Below are 23728 nucleotides of genomic sequence, written 5' to 3'. Positions count from 1 at the left end.
AACATAGAAGGGGCAGATAAGATGGGGAGAAGGGGTAGTGTGAATGCGTATGAGAATGAATGAATGAATAAATGTGTGGATGAATTGTGTGAATGCGTATGACAATGAATTCATGTGTGGATGAATTGCTTGAATGATTTGTGAGACTGCATTAATGAATGTGTTAATGATTTGTGTGAATGAGTGAGTAAATGCAAAGATGGTACATGAAGGGTGGGCTTTAACAATAAATAAATAAAAATGGGCTGCTCTGGCTTAAATGCCCGGGCCTATTTTTTGTCCCAGTCCGGGCCTGAGTTCAGGTATTACCTGACACAAGAAAACTAAAATGGCCCATGTTGCACCTTAATCAGATACACAAAGTGATATGTTACATTGCGTTATTAATCATTTCCATTGGTTAACTGTGGGCCAGACATATCATTGTGTTACTTTATATAAACAACATGTTCATTAAGAATACATGCTCAATACGACTTTGCTGCCAATTTTTCATTTTGGGAGAAGAACGAGTTCAGCACCCTGAAGGTCCACCCTGTGTCTACTAAGCCAACAACATTAGCAGTTGAGTACATTCCACCCCATTGCAAAACTATCTGGCATGGCCTATGTTGACAGTACGTACTAATTAACAACAGCTGCTTTTGTGCCCGGTACCCAATTCCAATGCTGTAAAAATATCATTCAGCATTATAACAAGCTATGTTCATATTCTATCTTTGCCAGGGTTTTTTTTTTTTTTAATGCAGTTTTATTCGTTCTTGGGAATTTACAGGAGATGTGTTATGAAATAATAATTCCTTAATGCCATAAGGAGTACGGTATAAAAACGGTGTATTCTATCTACATCTCTGAAGTGAGTACATGTGAAATGTCTTTAAATATTTTTAAAAAAACGTTAAACCTAAATTAACCAAGTCTTGTTTCTGTAAGTCAAATTATGTTTTGCACTACTTGTTGTCTTGTTTACCCATTGTATGGTGGTGCGGAATATGATGGGGCTATATAAAACAATAAATAATATTTAGGTGTATAGTGTGTGTGCTTACAAATGAGCAGAGGGTGGGCCCCATACACATCCTCCACACAATGATCCCAAAATACAAATGGGTTGCATTGCAGGATTATGATTGCTGCGTACAGGAAATGTTACCTACTGCCCCACTATAAGCAGAGTCTCAAAGTAGAGGACCACATTGGGATGCGAGTCCCGCCAAAAAACTTGTGGGAGGTTTTTCGGGTGTTGCAGATGGGAGGGGGCGGTCAGACAATGCATCTGCAGGTCCCGGTAATCCCACGCATTCCCACAAGGCTGCCTTTGCGTTGCTCTCTCACATCGTTTCTCCTCTCTTGTTCCACCCAGCGGAGTCACGGGAAGTGACGTAAATTCACGTGACTCCGCTTGGTTCCTGGGCGGAACGAGAGAAGAGACGCTGTGAGGGAGCAACGCCAAGGCAGCCTTGTGGGAGTGCGCGGAAAACCAGCAGTTCAGGTAAGGGGGCGGGCGGGAGCGGGCAGTAATGGTCACACAATCAGCAGGAGCGGGATTTAAAAAACAGTCCCGCGCTCGATCTCAAGTATAGAGAAATGAGACGTCTTTCGATGTATACATTTGTTAACAATTGGGCTGCTATAGATTAAGTTGAAATATTTGTGTTCTGTTTTTTTCTGTCATGCTTTGGTATTGATATTAATGTATTCCCAGTTGAAAGGTTTCTCTCACACTGTCCTAACTGTATGGACTCACAGTATGTTTTCCTTCTTTCAGGTGTACATTCTCAGACGGTCCTGGTGAATGACTCGATTTCGGGATACATTGGTTCTGATGTCATCCTTCACTGTAGCTTCATCAATCCTCTACCCAGTGTAAAGATCACTCAGGTCACGTGGCAAAAGTCCACCAATGGATCTAAACAGAATGTGGCTATTTACAACCCTGCCATGGGGGTATCCATCCTCCCTCCTTATAAGGGACGAGTTGACTTCCAGAATCCATCATTTCGAGATGGTACTATCCAGCTGAATCGTCTGCAGTTAGAGGATGAGGGCGCATACATCTGTGAATTTGCAACGTTTCCCGCTGGGAACAAGGAGAGTCAACTTAACCTTACAGTACTAGGTAAGAATGCTTTTTTTCTTTACGATATATACCAAATGAGGCGGTGGCTGAGTGGCTCTGATCTGTCAATTTTTGGTGTTTTTTTTATTTTATTTTATATATGTTATATGTGTTTGTGACATACATGATTGCTTCAGGCAATGTGTGAAATGCATAAATTCTTTCATACTTTAAACAAGTTTAGACAAATGTGTGAAACTGGACAAAATGGAAAAACAAACAAGGCATGATTAACGGTTAGATGGCTTGTTTCAACTTGAAGCCCATGCTTTTCTACTTCTAAGCAATACGTTTAGTATTTGATAGCCAGGCCGCGCTGTGGTTTGTGAAATATTTTTAAAGATTTTGTAGTTTTAAGAACCATAGAACGTTTTGCAAACATGTTATTCATTTGCTGCCAAGTGCTGCTGAATATCATGGAGCTAAATACATTTTTATTCCATTTATTATAGCAGGTTCAGTCTCTACCTACGGACCCGAAATATAAATATGTAGAACACCATAACATATCAACATTTACATCAATCGACACACAGACATGTACGCATTGCAAATCACCACCAGAGTATGTTCTTTGCTTCCTTATACTCTGGGTTTTTTTATATTTAAAGAAAAAGAAAAGTAGAGGAATGAGGAGAGTCGATGGAGAAATAGATTTGAAAGTAAAATCATGTAAAGAAAAAGCACAAACTACAAAAAGTAACCGGCTCAAGCTAAATACAACACCTGAATGTTACTCTAAATGTCTGTATTTAGATATGTAATACATGCAACTGTTAATTACTTTTTAAGTGGCTCAATAGATTTTATTATATTTGTTTTAAGTTAATGGATGTGATTTTAGTAGTGCTGTGGGCATGTTGGGCTCTCACTCAACCCTCCACATATTTTATAAAATAGTGATGAATTAAATGGATAGATAGTATAGAGACTTGCAGATATCCTTTCTATGAAACTTATTTTGCTATAAGAATTTAAAAAAACCCTGCGAGCATCACTGTCTAACTGAACCCTTCAGTCGGATTATATATATATCTATAGATATATATATCTATAGATATATACCGTATTGGCTCGAATATAGGCCGCACTTTTTCCCCCCACTTTAAGTCTTTAAAGTGGGGGTGCGGCCTATATTCGGGGTCTAGTGCCCCACGCCCGGGACATGCAGTCCCGGGCGCCGGGCAGGCAGCGGGGTTAGGATACAGATCCCCCGCAGCGGTACAGGGGACTCCCCGATACGCTCAGACAGCCTCACCCTGCCAGCACTTCCCACGGACCGTCCGCACGATGCGTTTTACCTCTGCCCCCCCCCCGGACTTACCGGAGCAGACTCCCGGGTGTCTTGCGGGGCCGGCGGGGGTCATATACGCAATACGCGTATTCAACTTCCGGTGCCGGCACATCCAGGGCCGGCACCGGAAGTTGTATTGCGTAGATGTCCCCCGCCGGCCTCGCAAGACACCCGGGAGTCTGCTCCGGTAAGTCCGGGGGGGCAGAGGAGGACAGTGGTAGCATATCTCGGGGAGGGAGGACAGCAGTAGCATATCTCGGGGAGGGAGGACAGCGGTAGCGTATCTCGGGGAGGGAGGACAGTGGTAGCATATCTCGGGGAGGGAGGACAGTGGTAGCATATCTCGGGGGGGGGCAGAGTGGCAGCATGTTTTTTTGGTGCTTTTTTTAAAGAAAAAAACTTTTTCTTTAAAAAAGCACCAAACTTTTAGGGGGCGGCCTATATACGGGGGCGGCCTATATCCGAGCCAATACGGTATATCTATATATATATATCACACAAGGGTTGAGTGGGGTGGGGAGATCCCACAGGAGTAGCAAATAACTGTGAAGGGCTGGGAGCTTCCAGCCAAGAGGCTAAGCCCAAAACACCATTGAAAACTTAATTTAAGACACTAAAATCGGGAAAAAATCTAGTGGTGTCAGAAAATGTTCAAATAAGAACAGTCTAGGGGACAGCCCTTCCCTGTATAATAATATAGCCCAAAACACATTTGGCCGATGACACATTCTAGGCCTGTCCAAATGAGAAAAGTAGCCCAGAAAGTCACCCTAGTGACTTAGTGTCTTTAATTCATGGCAGCAAAGAGGCAATTTATCCACTATGCCCCTTGCCAGCCCTCATCTAAGCACAAGCACTCTTGTGCGGTAACCTAGTCAAAGTGTGCAGCCTTGTGTGACATCGCATGCAGACATTGATCGCTTCTCCTCCTGTCATCTCTTAACAGGGTTTTGGAGGTGAATGCTGCATGATTCAGCATCACAGAACATTAAAAACACACAGGTGTCTTTACTGTCATCTTTTTTGTTTTTATTATGTTCATGTTTTCATGACTCTTCTTTGAAAATATGCAAAACCGAGCAACTGAATCTTTGGAAGAGGAGTCTTGGTGACATAAAACTATATATTCAGAGTAACTTTTTAATGCAGAAATGTCTATTTTTTACGTGACAATTCCATTATAACTAATCTTAGTTATTCCTGATGTTTGCCGCTAATTGGAAGGGGTTGCTGACAATCCACAGTATCTTTTGTGTTCGAGCAAAACAAGGTGACCTGCAGTAATGTTACCATTGCTTCATACATAAAAATTGTCAAAGTTTTGTGACCACCATAAACCTCCTGAAATTATATATAATAAACAACCGAAGCAGTTACGATTCTGGTATTGCAAGTGTGACTAACAGGCAGTACCCAAGTCCGTCTAGCACCAGCAGTTTCGGTTTGTGCCTTGATCCCTACTTCATTATTTGTGTAAGGATTGCATGCAGACAGTGAAGGACTTTGTCATGTTACCATTTTCTCACCTGGTTCCACATCCGACTTCTGTTTTTTTTTTTTTTCCTTCTTTTTATCACCGGAGCAATTTTTTTCTATGTTCCAACCATACAAATTCTCTACATTTCTTATTATACCCATTCTAAGCATAATACTTGTTAGACGGAAATAAATATCCTGGCTAGGACGCGTTTCAATTTCCATTGTAACCTACTGGTATTTATAATAGCGATCCATTATCCTTGCAATCATTCCCTAATAATTATTAAAATTAATAATTGTGGACATATTTTTGTAGTTCAGGTTACATAATAAATACAATGGAGGTATAATATAATTTTATTACTAGCGACTGACCATGAAAGAGGGGCAGTCTATGACACTGTATTGACACCCAGGCATTTTTGGCCTCAGACATTGCCATTCCTTACTTTGGCTTGTAACAAAATTGTGAGGGCACAACCCTACTTAGCCCTGCCACACAATATCAAGTCACCTCTGTATAACGACCTACTTTGCCCAACTTTTCTCTGAGAAAGATGTATACACAGCAGAAAGCACCAATACGCTCCCGGAAACACACAAACCACGCACCAAATGGGAGCAGTGCAGGGGGAACATATAGAGATGTGTCCCTGAAATGTGGTTCTCAACACTTCAATCACGGCTTCATCGAAAGGAGGGTTGAGACGTATACATAACACCCAGCTTCACTTCTGTTCCGACTTGCTTTCCTCCATAAAAAATAATTCCCAATTATTTCACTTCCTCTTACATTCTTTTACTCCATCCTGCATTCATAATTATGTCTTGTTTTAAACAATGTAACAGTGTGTGCTTTGTTTCACAAATATGATAATCACCACTGTCTCACTGGTCGAAGCAGTAGTAAAAAAAAAAAAAAAGGTGACTGAACTTGAAATGACACGCAAGCAATTCTATGCCCGTGTGGACAGAGATGATCACGTACTGGGTTTATGCTTGAAAATGTGAGAAGGGAGTTTGCAGAGGAGCTGTAGTTTCAAACTCCCAAATTAACTATGCATTATAAACGGTTATCTGTGGTAATTATCTTCAAAGAACGGCCGAGCCGGAGATTTTCATCATGTTTCAGTGATTCCAAAAATTTTACACGGGGCTATTCTAGCAACACAAAGCCACTGAGGCTGACCCTTCTTGATGGGAAGTGATACTACAACTCCCCCAAACTACCTCTTTAGTCAATAAACCCCATAGAGAACAGTCAAAATAAGTCTGTTTGATTTTGAAGTATTCAATCTGCCAAAAACGTAAAATGAAATTAGCTTGAGGAGTAAGAGGGCTTTTTATAGCGGTGGTGAAAAGGTAACTGAGCTCAAAATGACACGCCATGACACGTACATTAATGGGGAGTGCCATTACTTGGATGGCATATTACAAATGTAAAACTGCCACCTATGCTAGTTAAAAAAATAAATAAAAAATACATACATAGATATCTATCATTATATTCCAGTTTTACTTGTGAGAACATTACATAAATTGAATTTCAAATGCATTTAACAGTTCACCGTGTATGCACGCATAACAGAATCTCAGTATCTATGCCTGTCTCTGCGCATAAAGTAGTATACGTTTTACAGCTATAGTGGATTATGAATCCCAAAAAACAAATCCATATCTAGCATATCCAGTAAAAGAATGCAGTTTGGAAAAGCTGTCTTCCAGATTCAAAGCACATTCCTATGATTCAGTGTCCTTTGCACTGACATGTCCCTTCCAAGGTTTCTGCCATAGTCAGGGACACAGTCCAAACTTTCCATCTGTGTATTGTTTACTTTGCCTGAGATTAGCTCTGTCTTCACTGTTCCCTTTTCATCCTCTTTGCGCTTGATATTGTAATTCAGATTTCTTTCCATGCTTCGTTCATTTCCTGATATTCATTTTTTTTTTTTTTTTTTAAGGAAAGATCCCACGTTTAATTCCTTGTGTGTGGCATATTTATATCAGCTGGGAACATAGCGATATCTGCTAAGTAGGCTTACATAGAGAAGAGCAGGGAAACTTGCAAGGGTGTGCTTAGAGCCGGTTATTGCCTCCGTGCGATTCACAGGCAGTACCTCCAATGTTCTCCTTGGCCCTTTCCTAGCTTAACTTTGGACAGTAAGTGGTGGTACTAGCCTGGGGGGACATCAGAAGTGCTGTATGTGAATCCAGAGTATTTTTGCAACAATACATGGCTTGCATCCATTTGTGGCATACATTTTTTCGTGATTACTTCACACCCTGCCTCAGGGGTGACTCAATCGGTGCTGTGTTCTGATCTCTAAGAAGCTTCCAGGTAATAGCTTCTCAAATAGCTGGGAGCATGGGTAGGGGAGTACTTACATTACGTTTATTTATATAGCACCAGCAGATTCTGTAGCGCTGTGACAATCAGTGGAATAATTTAAAGTCACACAAGATAACAAACTGATAAAAAAAGGAGAAGAGATCCCCGCTTTTTCGAGCTTACAATCTGATATGTTCATAGATATCATATATAGATTCATATCTTTGCACGAACATCCTTCAAGCATTTAACTGTTTAGTAACACTCCCACCTATTGGTTAAAAATCTACCTTCTTTGTGCTGCATAGGAATGTATTGATCAGTTTCTTTTTTCTCTACTAAACCAAAGTAGGGATCACTGACAACCTTTAAAGAGTAGATGTATTTACATAGTAATCATTTGAATGTGGTTTGTTAAATTATAAACTAATCGTTTTATTATTTTTTTCTTAAACCATAGCCAAACCAACCAATCAGATGGAAGGGACTTCAAAACAATTGGTTGCAGTTCCTAGATCAAAGGAGAAGGTAGTCGTTGCAACCTGCACTTCAGCAAATGGGAAGCCCCCAAGCAGTTTGAGCTGGGAGACCAAGCTGAATGGAGAGGCAGAATTTCAGGAGATAAAAAATGAAAATGGCACTGTGACGGTGATCAGCCGCTACAGGTTGGTTCCAACCCGAGAGGCCCACAGACAGCCGCTGACATGTGTCATTAACTACCTGATGGACAGGCAAACGGAGACCACCACTCTCAATGTGCTATGTAAGTATTGCACTCGCACCTGTTTTCCTGGGGAATCTTACAGCGTTTACCTCCAAAAGTGGCCTTGAGATTTTAGTGACTACACAATGTTAAATACCTTGGGTGGAAACTTGAACACTATCGCGTTTTGGGTCATCTTACTTCACTTTTTTACTGATGAGTAAAAAACTACAATTATGCAACCCTAATTGTACCAAAACCTAAATATTGATGTGTGCTAAAAAGCAGCATTGTGAGATCCATAAGCTAACCCTACTTTATCGCGTTTTGTATTCTGTACAGCAAAATGAATTGAATAGAAAACTTGCTTTCATTAAAAGTTCAAACTACAAATCACATTAAACACAAAACACTTTTTTTTCGTTTCCTCCTAGATGAGCCCCAAGTTTCGATTGAAGGCTTTGATGGGAATTGGTATGTGAAGCGCGCCGAAGTGAAACTGACCTGCAAAGCAGATGCTAACCCTCCTCCTTCTTCATTCCACTGGAGGATGTAAGTGTCAAATAATGGTGCAGTGCCTCCTAGCCATCATGAAATCATTAATTAGTTAAAATAAATACATAACCTGCACATTTTAATACAATTAAAAATAATGGAACAAAAATAATTAACTACAAGTAGTGAATATTGTATTGCATCATTCACGAGAATCCTTAATTAACATCATAATAAACATGCTAATTATATTTATGGCAATATGATTTTTCTGTTTATCATAGAGGTTAACTAAGGTTTTTTCAGCCATTGAAAGTCATCTTTGTATGAATTCAGTATTAGTTATTTTACGAATGATGCTTAGCATTAAAGCTATACACACACACACACACACACACACACACACACACACACACACACACACACACCTTATACCTCATACATGCGGGGGTACCTTATGTGTGTCATTCTTCTTGTAGGGCAAATGGTTCACTTCCTGACAGTGCTGAGGTGAAGAACAGCACTCTATATTTCCGAGGCCCAGTAACGTACAGCCTCTCAGGAATCTACATCTGCGAAGCAAGAAATACTATCGGTAGTCATACTGGCCAGGTGGAAGTTAATGTGACAGGTAAGAAACAAGTAGACTTCATCATGGTAAATACGCCTCCATACATTCTCGAATTTAAACTGGCATACACATGCTTCCACACTTTTTTTGTGACTTGATGTTTTCATTAAAATTTTTGCTTTTCAAAGTTGTGTCAAAATAGATGCAACACATATGGTGTACAATCTGTCATAGCGTAGCACAACACAGTTTAACGCGAAGAAACATAACAGAAATACAACATTTTGTCTCACAAGTCATGGATGTAGCTAGGCAAACAAAATATACCATACATGTCAGGATTCTACACCTTCTGTTTCTTGTCTATATTTTTCTTTACTTCAGGGAGGCTTAAACCAGCAATAGATTTGGTGTACTTCTGTTGCACAAGTAAATGAGCGATGTTTTTTTTTAATATTTCCTCTTGTAATTTGTACACATTGTATGTATAAGCGAGAGAGAGAGAAAGAGAGAGAGAGAAACTTGTCATAGGAGTTCCTCAGGGTAAAGATAAAGGTTGAAAAGAGTAGGGCATTGATATTGAATGTGGAAGGGAGAGGCTTTTATAAATTACTTTAGATTCTATTGTACAGCACTCTCTAATATGATAGCGCTATATAAATCAATAGGGTAAAATGCAGTGAAAGTGGAAAATCTGGTGTTTTGGATAATTCCTCCATTTTTCAAAATATATTTGACCGTTATCCCCCTTCATGTTATATATATTTTATATTTTTTTTTTAAGGATGTGTGCCTAAGGTCTACATCTGTATGACTGTTTTTTTTTTCTCTTGTCCGTATCTCCCCAGGATTTGGTTGTCTGTTTACAGGACATCCATACTATTTCAGTGCAGAAGTGGTAATTTTGGCAAAGTTAAATATAGTATGCTAGCTACTAATAAAAGTACATAAATTGAAATGGCTGTTAAGCATTCTTGGTATGCACATTTTCCCAGTAGAAAAAGCGAAATGTTGGACCGCTTACAATGCAGACATCTCTTGTTTAATGCAAAGTACCCGAATTAAAGTACAGGTTCTGTGGCTTTGTTTCACGGTGTAGAAATTGTTCCCTTTGTTAACCTGCAGACACTGCAGCAGCTCTGAATAAATGCTGCCTACACAGTTGTATCACAGCTGCCCCACACCTATGCGTTTGCACAGAACAATAGAGTAAATTTGGTCCGTGCCCTTAGGCATGGATCTGTGGTCTGTTCCAGGAAATGAAGGCATTGAAGGTAACACACAGATCGTTCTCAGCCTTTGTTACAATTAGGGAAGCTCACAAGCCTGCACATGCCATACACAAAGACTTTTATATCAGGAATTGCAGGGAGAGGCAGCCAGTCAGAGGCAGAAGCCCCCAAGGGAGTGTTTTGCTTACCCCCGTCCTCCCTTGTGTACATTCCACTCAGTCTGCATACAGTACCTTATATGTGAAGCTGGCACAGTGCGGGAAGTGTGTGTTAGGTGCAGTATGGTAAGCAGCTTTAAAGGGCACAATAAAGAAAAAAAAAATCCACGGAAATGTTTGCATAGAGCAAAATCATTTAATAATGTTTAAAGAAATTATTGCTATATTCATATCATACTCATCCCTTCTAGTTGGCTGATAACTACTTATCTGATTATATCTGGGTCCTGTTTGCCAATTGTTGTTTTACGTATTTTCATCATATTCATCATTTTGCACCGGACTGGCTTGTTATCTTTAGAGAGTTTATAAATTCCAATAAACTAAATTTAAAATCAATTAAATTTAAGCCTTGGTTAAACAGAATACTGGTTACTTAATAGAATATATCGATACTCATGAGTTATTAAATAGAAAAAAAATGATTGCTCTGTACATAATAATATTTTTACACAGTGAAATGTATTTTTGTTTCCAGTTCGATTCTCTACTTGGTTATGTCCACATTCCCCACCTGTTTTCTAGGTATCTTAGATTTTTTGCTTTAATTTTTTTTTTATTATGGATGCTGACTTCCAGTGGGAGATCTGTCCCTGAGAAAGGTGTTAATTAGGTGTATGCCATGAATCACAAAAGAGTCAGTTTAATGATGGCTACATCGAATGTTACACAGTTTTCATGTCCTGCTAATTAAATCCATTTTTTTTTACTTTACATAGAAATTAATCCAAATTGCTCTCAAGTGAGAAGATAAAATAAAAATATGGCAGTTTGCAAATTTGACCGTAATACTCTAGATATTTTTCCTTTGTGCCCACTATTTTGGACAGTCTTGCTCATGGATTATGTAAACGTTAGAGGATGAAACCTGAGAATCCAATCAAATGCAGCCATTAGAACAGAAATATAGGCACACAAATGACCAGGTTTTTTTTTCTTTCCTAAGAACCACTATTCTAGAGCAAGAAGGTATTATTTATGTGCTTGATATAACATGGGTTAAATATTGTAGCACTGATCATACACTCTCTCTATTATGCTGAATGAAGTGTCCCATTATCTGTAGTGAATTTAATGAAAAAAACATGTATGGCTGTCATGTAATGGGCTTTATTATTTCACATTGTCTTCATGGTAGTTTGGATACTTCAGTTGGATTATGCTAATATTATGACTTTTCTGCTTGCTGACTGAAAAAGTAACAATTCTATAAATCTACCTGAGCTCTGGATATATCCTTAGCAAGTGTCTGTTGATCTGAAAGCTGTCTAGCTTATTTTGATTGCTTGGAGCTCACTTGATTGTCTACTGGTCACTAGTGGTCTGTGCATCACCTTCTCCATGAATGGTGGCATGAGCTGCTTCTCATCATTTAACGTTGTACTAAATATTTGACCAGAAGTCTCCGGAATTTCAATGGACACATTCACTTCCTTTCCTGCCTTCCTCCAGTCCATATTATTTCCCTTTTATTTTCCCTTCTACCTCTCCCCACCCAAGCAGGGACGCAATTAATAAAGGTTTGAGAAATGGTTACAAAAGTTACAAATTCTTAGATTTGATTAATTGATGAAGCAACTCAAGTTCTTCCATTGTGACTAGACAAAATTTTGCTTTACACCTTTTTATCATATTATGCAACTGAAAAAATAAATTAAGCGTATGGGAGAAATTTATGAAAATAGTTTGGACAAATGTGATGGGGAAAACATCAGGTATACTGAAGGTGATGGTTAACCTAACAAGAGATACTTTTTGTGATTCTTGCAAAGCCTACTCATAAAAAAGAGCTCTTGTTTGCACAACCTTGAAGCCACTAGGTGATGTCCATAACTCTACAGTAAAAAAAAACAAAATATTCACTGTTTAATACTGTAACTTAAGTTGATATAGGGCACATCATTCACTATTCAGAATGGTTAGGATTAACATTGCTGGTAAACTCCTATTTACAGAAATTGTGGATGAAATAAATAATTGAAACAGCTGCACTTGCGTCTCTGCTTTTGGGTTATAGCATGTAGCCAAAGCCTGATGTTGTCCCTTTCCTTGTCTTTTCCTACCCAGAATTCCCTTTCACCCCAACTCCTACACCGGGTCAGAAACGGAGCGAGTCATCCATGTTATCAACGGCAATCATTGGCGGTGCAGTGGGTGGAGTCCTGCTTGTCCTGGCAGTATCGATATTCCTGTTTGTGGTCCTAAGGCGAAGGCATCATACCTTCAAAGGAGACTACAACACTAAGAAACATATATATGGAAATGGGTACAGCAAAGCTGGAGTGGCACAGCATCCACCTATGGCTCAGAGCCTTCAGTACCCAGATGACTCCGATGATGAAAAGAAGCCCGGCCCAGTGGGCAGCAGCTATGAGGAGGAGGAGGAGGAAGAAGATGGGCGCAAGTTGGGTCCAAAGTATGATGATGAATCTAAGCGCCCCTACTTTACTGTGGAAGAGGGAGAAAGGCGTGGTTATAGCGAGGACAGAACTCTAGGGTACCAGTATGAGCCAGAAGATCTGCCAGACAGTCTGGTCCCCCAAAATGATGGTTCCTTCATTTCCAAGAAGGAATGGTACGTGTGAGAGGTGTATGCCAAAAAACAAGGACGTGTTGCTGGATGCATACATATGTCTCATCCCATCTGCAGGTTAAAAGCCAGAGACTGGTGGTTAAAGAGTTGATTACAGGATCAGTGCTTTGTCTTGTTTCTTGATATATGTATATATAAATATAATCTATCTTTTTTATGCCTCAGAACTGCAAGGTCATTGTGACCTATAAGTAATGCAGATACCTGAATGCCCAACATCCACATTGATACAGTGTACAACATGTTACATTAAGGTCCAAGTAATGTAGATTTTTGTATGCACAATGATATTGTAATTGGTTGAGGTGCATTAGTATATGACATAGGATATACAGGTATATAGCATTTACACTATTACACAAGCAAATTCTCATGCACATACAAAGCAGCTTTCCTCATAGAACAATGAAACTGGCAAAATTACATTTTTACAGCACACCTCCAATGAGACACAATGTTCACATTCTACTGATGTGTAAGAAATACAGCAACATTTTGACAAAAAATGGATGGCAGTCATACTGACTCACATAAACTACATTCCCAAAATACATTTTCCATCACACTATTTCTTTGACACAACAAAACACAAGCACACTCAAACACCAGCAGAATTCTCCAACAGACATCTCACAGCTGTCCAGGAGGCACATTAGAATTGTTGGATTTATATTCCTGACACCCCTGAGCACAAAAAATGGTACTTCCTATGTTTATGTATGTGTATGTGTGTATATATAATATATATATATATATATATATATATATATATATACATACACAAAGTGGGTGATTAATGAGCAAAAAAGGGCCAACCATTCTCAAAAACAGATCATATCAGCCTTCTTAGCACTCATTGTCTATATGTCACACAAGCCACTGCCTTCCTTTATTCCCTAACCAAGACACTGGAATTCATTGTGCTGCGTATAATTGGGGTACTTTTTTTTTTTTTTCCTGAATGTTTTTTATATATATATTTTGAGAATCTTGGTTTATTCCAGGGACTAAAATGAGGCTGCTCAACCTCCTCAGTATCATCCTGATCCTGCATGGTATTGGGTAACTGACAGTTGGATATATGGCTTCTTTAAGGTTTGTGGGTTTTTTTGTATTTTGTGCATATTTTTTTTTTCCTGTTTGGATTACAATTAATTTTTTTGAACAAGGACTATGTGCTGAAAAACACTTAAGAAAAAAAAAAACTTAAAGCTGCCAAATAGTACTCCTCAATGTCTGTTGAAGCTCCATCAGAGAAAAATAGGCATGCCAAAAGACCATACTGGTAAGGCCAGTTGACATCAGCAAATAGCTGGTCGCTCTTGTGTCCTTGTGGTCTTGAGTCTCTCTACGCAAACTTTGTCCTCAGCCAATCTGCTGGAGCAAACTATTTGAAGTTCTGCTGAAACCAGTCAACCTACTTGGAAACACCCAGAAGCATGTCATCTTTTTACTGCTTTAAGAAAGACACTTTCTTGTTTGACTAATCTGCCCAGAGGCAGGCCAATTTATAGTTCTTATAGTGCTTTTTATTTTGAAAAGACAATGCAAAAGCAAAAAATGAGATGCCCTGAAATACACAAGGAGAGTATATGTTAACAGATAAGCATTATGGTTCGTCAACTGATTCACTCTGATTTTGCCCATCTAGTCAGTTGCACATTCCATGCCTCAATTGTCACGCATCTGTACAGTGCACTTCCAGATATATTGTGGTATATTATGGTTCTGATGGGCCAGTTCAATCAGCAGGTACATTCAATTGGTAGCTATAGCAGTAAGAAACATTGCATCACAATTGCTGTTTATAAATATCTGCCAATACGTCTATGCAGGCAGTGTAGCCGTACCATTAGACAAAACATACTTGTGCAATGTATGTGCGTATAATGAGGGGTCAATTCACACATTTTTATTCTGGTTACAGAGATGGTTCCTTCACCACGCATCTGCAGTCTCAGATCTTGTGACCTATTTCAAAGGATATTTCCGTATAATCAGTTCTTATCTGGATTTAAAGGTCTTCATTATTAAATCATGTGTTTATAACCATAATAAATTGTGTATGCTAATCAAAGCATCTATATTCTTATACACATAGCATATCTTTGTGAAGATGCTGTGTCTGCTCGCTTGGACCAGTGAGAGTACAGTTATTGATCATACAGAGCAGTGAGGGTACAGATCAATGTAAACCAACAATGTATTTACATGTCTTCAAATGGGTTCTTTAAGCAGCCTCTTCCACTGAAATTTAAAATATATGGTAATATCTACCATGTTAAGTTATAGGAATGCCACTATTAATAATGTGAGTGGCGTATTTCTGCAGCTCAGTTACATTGCACTTTACAAAGACAAACATTTATAGATAAGCTGCTGGCAGATATTGAAAGTCTGCAGATGTACTGAGCAGATAGTCTCTAATTCTGACCACTCACATTGAACACTATGCAGTCCATAGAAATCTTAATTCATAGCAGCCCAAGGTCCAAAAAATCTATGTAGATCCTGACCGCTAAAATCTTCTTGTTTTGGCAACAGGGGCGAATCCATCCATAGAGATCGCCCCCCCCTGCTGTGCTGCTGCTCAGCGAGCTGACTATTAAGTGATCCATGTATGCTATGGAAGAAATCGGCACATCCTTCATAGACTGCAATAATAGGCGGTGCATGCATTTAAGACATGGAACACTGGGCTATGATGTCATATCCTGGTGCTCCACAATAAAGCGGCAGTGGAGGAGGTGACTGGGGGTGTTGCCGTGGGTCAGGCCTAAGCAAGCACCCCAGATAAATACACCTCTGACCAGCAGTAAAACATTGGAAGACATGACTACCTCACTTACAAGCTTTATTTAGCATTTGTGAAAAATTTTTGGCTGCCTTTTCTCCAAATTTCAACAAAGAGGGTAGTTGTAATTTAATTTTCTGAACCACAATAAAATAAACACATAGTTTAGTATAAAAGTTTATTTGACATAACCTGTTGCTGCCAGTGCCGTAAGGGTAATAGAACACTTTTTCCAGTATGTTAAGAGTGCCGCAAGGTTTACAGGGTAATAGAAAATTCCACCCAGTATGCTTTATGTCTTAGGGATATTCCACTTTACACATGTAAATACATTCAGGTGTTATATGTTATATATTTGTGTGACAGAGGGGTGATTTAATGTAGTTTGCAGCCCTATGGCTTTTGAGAGTAAATGGGATTAATATCATTAACAAAGAATATTGTAGATCATTTGACTGAATTGTTGGGAGATGCCTCAATGAAGTTATACATTTTTAAAATAAATAGGAAATCTAACTGAATTCACAATCCTTCAATGAACTGGAAGCTATTTTTCTTGTAAAGACCTTTTGTAAACCGTATGAGATTGAAAGTTCTGCATTAAATCAACACCCATCGTCTGTCAATAATGCGATTGGTTTCCCAAATGAAGGCCAACTGTTGATGCTGGGTGATTAAGTACTTCATAATGGGCAAGGTTGTAACATACAAAAAGGGTTTCCTGGATAAGCAAAGTTAGCTGCAGCTTACAACTGGTGCCTTAAAGTAGACTATTTTTATCCCAAGAAATGACTTTAATGGTGAATTAACTGAAACACAAATTATATCTGTATCAGAATGTTATGTGAAAATGGCAAACCTTTATTGGCAAAAACATTGGGTATTTATTTTAAAGTTAATTTCTATTAAATAGATCTATTTTCTTATATCTGAATGGGAACATATCTTCTGAATTCCATCAACATATTCATATATAGAAATGTTAGCCATTGAAGAACAGAAGCATAGGCCTCCCAAATTACATGGTAACTAAATGTTAAGAAATCTGTTAGTTGGAATTACATTTCATACCCGTGGTATATTAGGATATAGAGAGAGACCAGGTGTTACCCACTGGCAATGTTCATTAATTACTTTTAATCACCAAGTAGGAAAGCCACTTTAGTAGATCCTTGAAAATTTAAGGTTTGACTGAAATGGTCATCTTGTTAATTATACATTATGAAGGGCTATCCCAAATGAGTTTGTTCTGCAATAAAATCCTGTATAATGTATAGCAGAGTTGCAGTCTCAAATTGTAACTGTCCTGCAAACGCCTATTTTAAACACAACAGACTGCGATAGAAACATTTAAAGACATGTTTGAAACCCATACAACGAGACACTCAAGGAAACCCACGCTATATGGAAAAAAGTATCGGAACATTCTTCTGGGAAGGCATTCCGCAAGATTTTGGAATGTTTCTGTGGACATTTCTGCCCATTCATCCAGTAGAGCATTTGTGAGGTCAGGGAATGATATTAGATGAGAAGGTCTGGGTCACAATCTGTTCCAGTTTGTCCCAAAGGTGTTCATTGGGATTGAGGTCAGGGATCAGGGGCCAGTCAAGTTTTTCCACACCAAACTCATCCAACCATGTCTTTATGGGCCTTGCGTTGTGTACCTGGGCACAGTCATGCTGGAATAGAAAAGGGCCTTCCCCAAACTGATCCCACAAAGTTTGAAGCATAGCATTGTCCAAAATGTCTTGTGAAAGCTTCCCCAAAAGAGTGGAAGCTGTTATAACTACAAAGGGGGAACCAGCTAAATATTAATGTCTATGTATTTATAAAAGTACCTGTTGGTGTAATGGTCAGGTGTCCCAATAATTTTGTCCATATAGTGTATATAGATATAAATGCAGGCAAGTTGTTTATAGCTCAGTGTAATAGGATTCCATTGCTACAGACTTTTCTTCATCAATATCCAATGCCTTCAAATAGTGCTGTTTCAGGCAGGATTTGTTACCCCCACCATATCAAAACTGCTATTTGTTCGCCAGAATAGCACATTACAAATTTTAGGGTAATCTGACATTTTTGCAGTGGTTATCTATCAACTGTTTTATGGTTGTAATTGATCATGCATATAGCCAATGTTTAAAACAGGTTATATCTGCCTTTTGACACAATAACTCCCGTTTGTAATCATTTCTTACGGTTCCATTTACTGTCTCTTAATACGTTTTGCTAAGGGAAAATGCAACCACTTAATTTAAACATGTCTCATGCAGAATATACATGCTCCCTATGATTCCACATTAGATTATAGGTACAAATCTCAGGGCTGTAATGTAGGGTGACCACCTATAATTTTTACATATTGACCAGCCCAGATAAAGTGCTGCCCTGCAGTATGTGGGATGCATAGATTTATGGAAGGGAGCCATTAGTCGCATATACATCCCTCATACTACCGGCAACGCTTTTATTTTGGTTGGTCAGCAATATCTACCATATAAAAATTGTGTCCTGGAAAACATGGCGGACGTGCTCACCCTACTGTAGTGATACAAATAGGAACCCTGATATAGCCACTGGCTGTGTGTTTGCACATTACCTCATGTCACAATTAAGTAAAGCTTGATGAATACAGTGACTAAGTTTATGAATTACACCATATAAAATGTTCTGGTGTACTCACAAATATTGCGAATTGTAGGCCATAAGTACTATTGATGCATTTATGTCAAAGTGTTTATTATGTTGCCCCAGTGCTTGTACAGGTATGATTGTCCTATTCAGTTCTTGGGGCTTCACGTATACATAATGTGTACATACAGGCCGTATGTCTGTAAACATGTATCTCCTCCCTGATGAGAGAATACCTCTCAGTTCAATGTGTTTTGGGAGCATCTCCCTCCTTCCTGTTTTAGTTTTATTTGGAGTGGAGAGAGGGCCTGCGGAATATTCTGGTATATTGTGATGTAATTTCTTAATGGCACTCAGAATTCTGTGTTTCTCGATTTTGTTTTTCTTCTGTGTTGTTTGTTCTGTTGAGAGGCTGACTGTCCAGCTTTGGGATTTGGGAGGACTGTAATTTGGGTCTTGTATATATTTAATGGATACTGTGCAAAATGTGATGTTTTTTTAAATAAAGAACTCAAAAAAAAAAAGTGTGACATTTAATAAACTCTCCAGAAATATATCATGGTTGGGTGCTGTCCTAGGCCTGACCCAGTGCAGCACCCCTGCTGCCCCCTATCAACACGACTGCAACCTCCATCTACCATGCTGAGTGACGCTGTATCGTATATGACATAGTACTCCATAGTGTATTTGGACTGGTTATAAGGGGGATCTCCCCAACCGGCCTAAGGATAAGTAGGGTCCCGGGGAGTTTGATTGCTCAGTAGGGCAATCAGGCACCCAGTTATATGGCTGCCGTCGCTGTGGAAGTGCTGCCCTATGCCTAGTTAACCTAGACAAGACTACACAACTGCCTCTGACCTTGTCATGTCATGCCTATTTACTGAATTTCCTAATTATATTAGAAGGAAACCTTGTTTTAAAAGTATGTTTCCTATTTTTTGTTGCCCTTCCAATTAAGTAAATAGTTGTAACATAGAGAATTCTTGAAGAAATCAGTTGTTTTACTGCATACCTTTTTTTTTGTGGCATCACTACATTTTAAAAATGTAACTTCGGAAAAGACAATAACCCGAACATAAATTTTGAGTATTGCGTTATTCCCAAAACAAAACATTTCTTTAATAATCACAAATAGTTCTCAAACAAAAATATGATTTTCACAATTTTTTGCAATGTATATACATATAATCTATACCCTCTCTTTTCTCTAGCGAGTATGAAACGCCATGCAGAGCTTCTTGGTATTATTCTAGCCTGTCTTACATGTAAGTTTGTCATTGGCAAGCATGGTTACTATCCGAGAAGGATGCATTGGGAAGCACATATTGCACTTCTCTCAAGAAAGTAGCGACTGGTATAGTAAAATAAAATGCTTGTTTCATTGTGACGGAAGGAAAGTGATGTCTGGGTCACTTATGCATAGAAAAAAACAAAGTAGTACTGTCCCTTTCATAGTGACAGACACCTCCCCGTATTAGTAACTTTACCCAGTATCTATGTTGCATATACATATGGACTGTATGCCCATGTAAATCACAGTGCACAACAAGCGTTAAGTAGACATAAATAACATGGAGAAACACATTCTCGCTATACAATATGATGATAACCATTTCATTATTCTGGCTAAAAAATGTGGGACGTTGAGTCAATGTGCATTCAGATGCCCTTGTTTATATAATACTATAAATGTACATATGTGTGTTTTTTGTATATTTTTGTTATGTATAGGTGGCATATGATGTCACAATTGTTGTTGCATGCTGCCAAATAAATCTGTACTCAACTGTCTGAATGCAAGATTTCCTCCATTGGAGGCTTCGCAGATGATTATACACGTGAGGCTTCTCTATATAGCGAGACCTTCAGTGGAGATAAGGCAACGTGTTTTTTTTCGTTAAAGCTTATGCCAAATATGACATGATTTTTTTTAAAAAAAGTTATTGAAACATCTTGCTTCAACTCTTCTGGACTTTATATTTCAAATGCAAGACTGCAATTGTCAGATATCATGCATAACAAGTAGAGGTCCAGTGCAAAATCCAGAATGGAATTACTATGTTATGGCTTCATTAGAATGGCATAAATCTTGAGTACTGTATGGATTGTTTCAAATAACCGCTAACTAGATAAGGCATATATTGACACTCATTTCACACATTTGAGCTGCTGTGTAATCACATTTGTCCCTTGATATATCTACTTATTTGCATTCAAGCAATTACTTTGTGTCCATAGACACACAGACATGGATTAGATTACAGTTCACAGCACGTTATTGATCATGACTAGTACCTTTTTAAATATTAAAATAGTAAAATTGTATTTTATGGTAAATGTCTCCATGACAACCGTTGAAATTAATAATGCAGGGTATTCGGGAATGAATCTGTCATACCACCCAGTATTTCAAATGGCAAACATTTTATAGGATGTGGTTATCAGTAACTAGTTTAATTAGCTAAAAACAATAAATATATGAATATATAAGTTAATTTCTAAAACATTTTCTTCTAATACCCCCAAAATATCATGTGTCTAAAGCAGGGCACCTCTGTCCTACCATAAAGAGCCAGATAGCGATGCTCGGTTTCAGAGTGTAAAAAGGCAATGTCGGAGCGCCAATGGAGGTATGTGCTCTTTCAGCAAATAATTCCACAAGCTCCCTGGACCAGTCAGATCAGTGGAATTAATGTCGTTTCTATACATACAAATATAAGGTTTGGATATATAAAATTCTAAGCCCGTAGAAATTCATATTACCTTTTTATCAATAGGAGTTATCGGTTCTAATGTAATCCATAAAACTTGTGCCTGACATATCGGGTTATATTAAGTCGATATGGTTAGTGTACCAATGGTATATTAGTCTGTGAATGGTACTAGCAGCTGGTTTCAGAGTAGGAGGGGTTGTTAATTGGCTTCTTTATCTGACTCACTAACTGACTCAGAGCTTCATTGAAAGTTATAGGTTGTGCCTCAACTACAGCAAAACCTTGAAGTGATGCTTTTAAATAATAAATTTAAATTATACATTCCAGGTATGCAGCAAAGGGAGTTGTGGCAGACATTTCAGTATATCACGTAGGAATCAATGTCTTCTCACAGACACCGAAGTCCGGTCATGGATGCTTTCGATGTGTCTTAATACCAGTAAACCTTTAGAAAGCATTAAGGCGCTACAAGATGGAATGGCTATTAAAGGATTTAAGCTACAGATAGGGCATTTTAAGTACTAGTGTTTCAAATCTAAGGTATCATCATCCGTAACATAACAATAACTGAGCAGCAAAGGCTTGTTTGTTTTACACAGAGGCTCTAGAGAAAAAAGGCATGGACAATGCTAAGAAGCACGACATCTGTGTACACAGCTGCATGCCTAATGCTGACAGAAAATACCAAGCTGATATGTAAAACCCATATGCGCAGACAGAAATATTAGGCTATAGAGCTTTTATATTTTTTTATGTTTTGTCACATCCTGATGTTTAATATCGCAGTTTTGACATAAGTCAAAAGCGAAGGCATGTTAAAAAAAAAAAGCAACATTGATTACTGAGGTGAAACCACAATATTTCCAAGGTCTCCCTATGAGTTATACATTAATTGTTCTATTATATTGCTTTTATTGACAGGACTTGTCCCTAAAAACGACAAATACTTCTAGTAGGATAAAGATGGGAAGTAAAGGGTTACATGTAGCCACACATGTCTCCAGCTGCATAATTTCTAGTGAATGCCAACAGCTGTTGGTACATTAAACCCTAGTGTATTCAGCCAGCAAAAAAATGTCCCCCCTTCTTTCTCCCCGTTCTATGCATCATGGCCTCCAATGTATGGCTTCCTGAACAGGGATTTTTTTTGCACAAGAACTCCGTGGGATTAAAAAGGGATTTAGGAGAAGAGGATAGTTGTAACAAATGCACAATTATAAAAAAAACAGGTAATTAACGCAATGTTCAAAGCACTGGGAGTGAAATTAAGGGGGTGCCAGGGCGGCTAGGAGACTCCATTACATACTTAAGAGACAACATTTATTCTTGAAATTCTGGTCTCTTTAGTGCTATGTGTGACTGATAGGCATGTTCTTGTAATTAGAAGACAGTTGGAGGTGACATCATTGGTTCAAAGGAAGAAGATAAAAAGAGAGGGAAAATCAGAGAGGACACTTATTAACACTTCTTCATATACTTGTGATGTAGCATGAAAGATCTGATGCTAGTGGCAGATAATTACCTGCAACTAAAAGAAAGCATGCACTGGTTTACTAATAGGTTCAGAAACAACAAAAATAGTTTAGCTCTACTTTTAAAAGAGCATTGTGGGTTACTGAAAATTTTCACATACTACTACAAGCCAGGCAGGTTTTCTTGGCAGATATGGAAATGCAATATCTCTCCTATGTTGCTCCAGCCTAGACACACACAGATAGATGGGTTATATCTTTATTACACAAACCAGGCTCATACACACACACACACACACACGCACACACACACGCACACACACGCACGCAAAGGTCTTATGTATATTCTGTTAGGAGCGACCATTTTAAGTAATTGTTACAGTATTTGTATTGTTGCTCACACACAACAACAGCATTAGCAGTATTCTTACAGGTTAAAAACAAGTGAGTTCTCAACAGGAAGGTAAAGTAGCTGTATAGTTTCTACTCCACATCCTGAAATAGCGTCATGCTTTTTAAATCAAATATGGTAAAATACAAACTAAAAAGTATAAACTGCAGAGAGTTTAGAGAAATATATACAAGCTGTTTTTGTTGACAGATGAGAGTTTGCTGACAGGGACTGTCAAGCAAAGTGAGTAATCATTCCAAATAAGTTCTCTAAGGTATCGGTTCATATATACAGGGGCAAGAAAAAGTAAATTAACCCTTTGGAATTAGCTGGTTTACTGCATTCATTCATAAAATGCGATCTTATCTACATCTAAGTCACAAGTATAGACAAACACAATGTACTTAAGCTAATAACGCACAAACAATGATAATCTTTCATGTTTTTATTGAGCACACCAATTAATAGTGCTAGAGGAAAAAATAAGTGAACCCCTGGATTTAATAACTGGTCTAAACTCCTTTGGCAGCAATAACCTCAAACAAGCACTTCCTTTATTCCCCCTTGCCGAGTTGCTTAAGCTCAGCCATATTCTTAGGATGTCTGATGTGAATGGCTCACTTGGGGCCTTCCACAGCCTCTCTAATGGGTTTTATTTAAGCCATACTGTAATCCAGTTACTTCAATGTTTAG

General features: G+C 38.5%; 1 protein-coding gene across 3 annotated transcripts in view; it reads left to right on the top strand.

Moving 5' to 3' along the window:
• Positions 1-23728, top strand: part of NECTIN1 (nectin cell adhesion molecule 1) — a 109140-nt gene that overhangs the window by 30630 nt on the left and 54782 nt on the right. For 2 of the 3 annotated variants that reach the window (XM_053452624.1, XM_053452625.1), the window contains exons 2-5: positions 1769-2119; positions 7682-7984; positions 8359-8476; positions 8899-9050. In XM_053452624.1, the coding sequence (XP_053308599.1) occupies positions 1769-2119; positions 7682-7984; positions 8359-8476; positions 8899-9050 (924 nt within the window). Of the gene's footprint in view, positions 1-1768; positions 2120-7681; positions 7985-8358; positions 8477-8898; positions 9051-12507; positions 13626-23728 lie in introns of those variants that run through there. The other variant, XM_053452623.1, reaches the window with a different exon arrangement.

The sequence above is a fragment of the Spea bombifrons genome, chromosome 12, assembly GCF_027358695.1.
Source record: "Spea bombifrons isolate aSpeBom1 chromosome 12, aSpeBom1.2.pri, whole genome shotgun sequence".
Lineage (NCBI taxonomy): Eukaryota > Metazoa > Chordata > Amphibia > Anura > Pelobatidae > Spea > Spea bombifrons.
The sequence above is the reverse complement of the archived record's forward strand: the minus strand, read 5'-3'. Positions and strand labels throughout refer to the sequence as shown.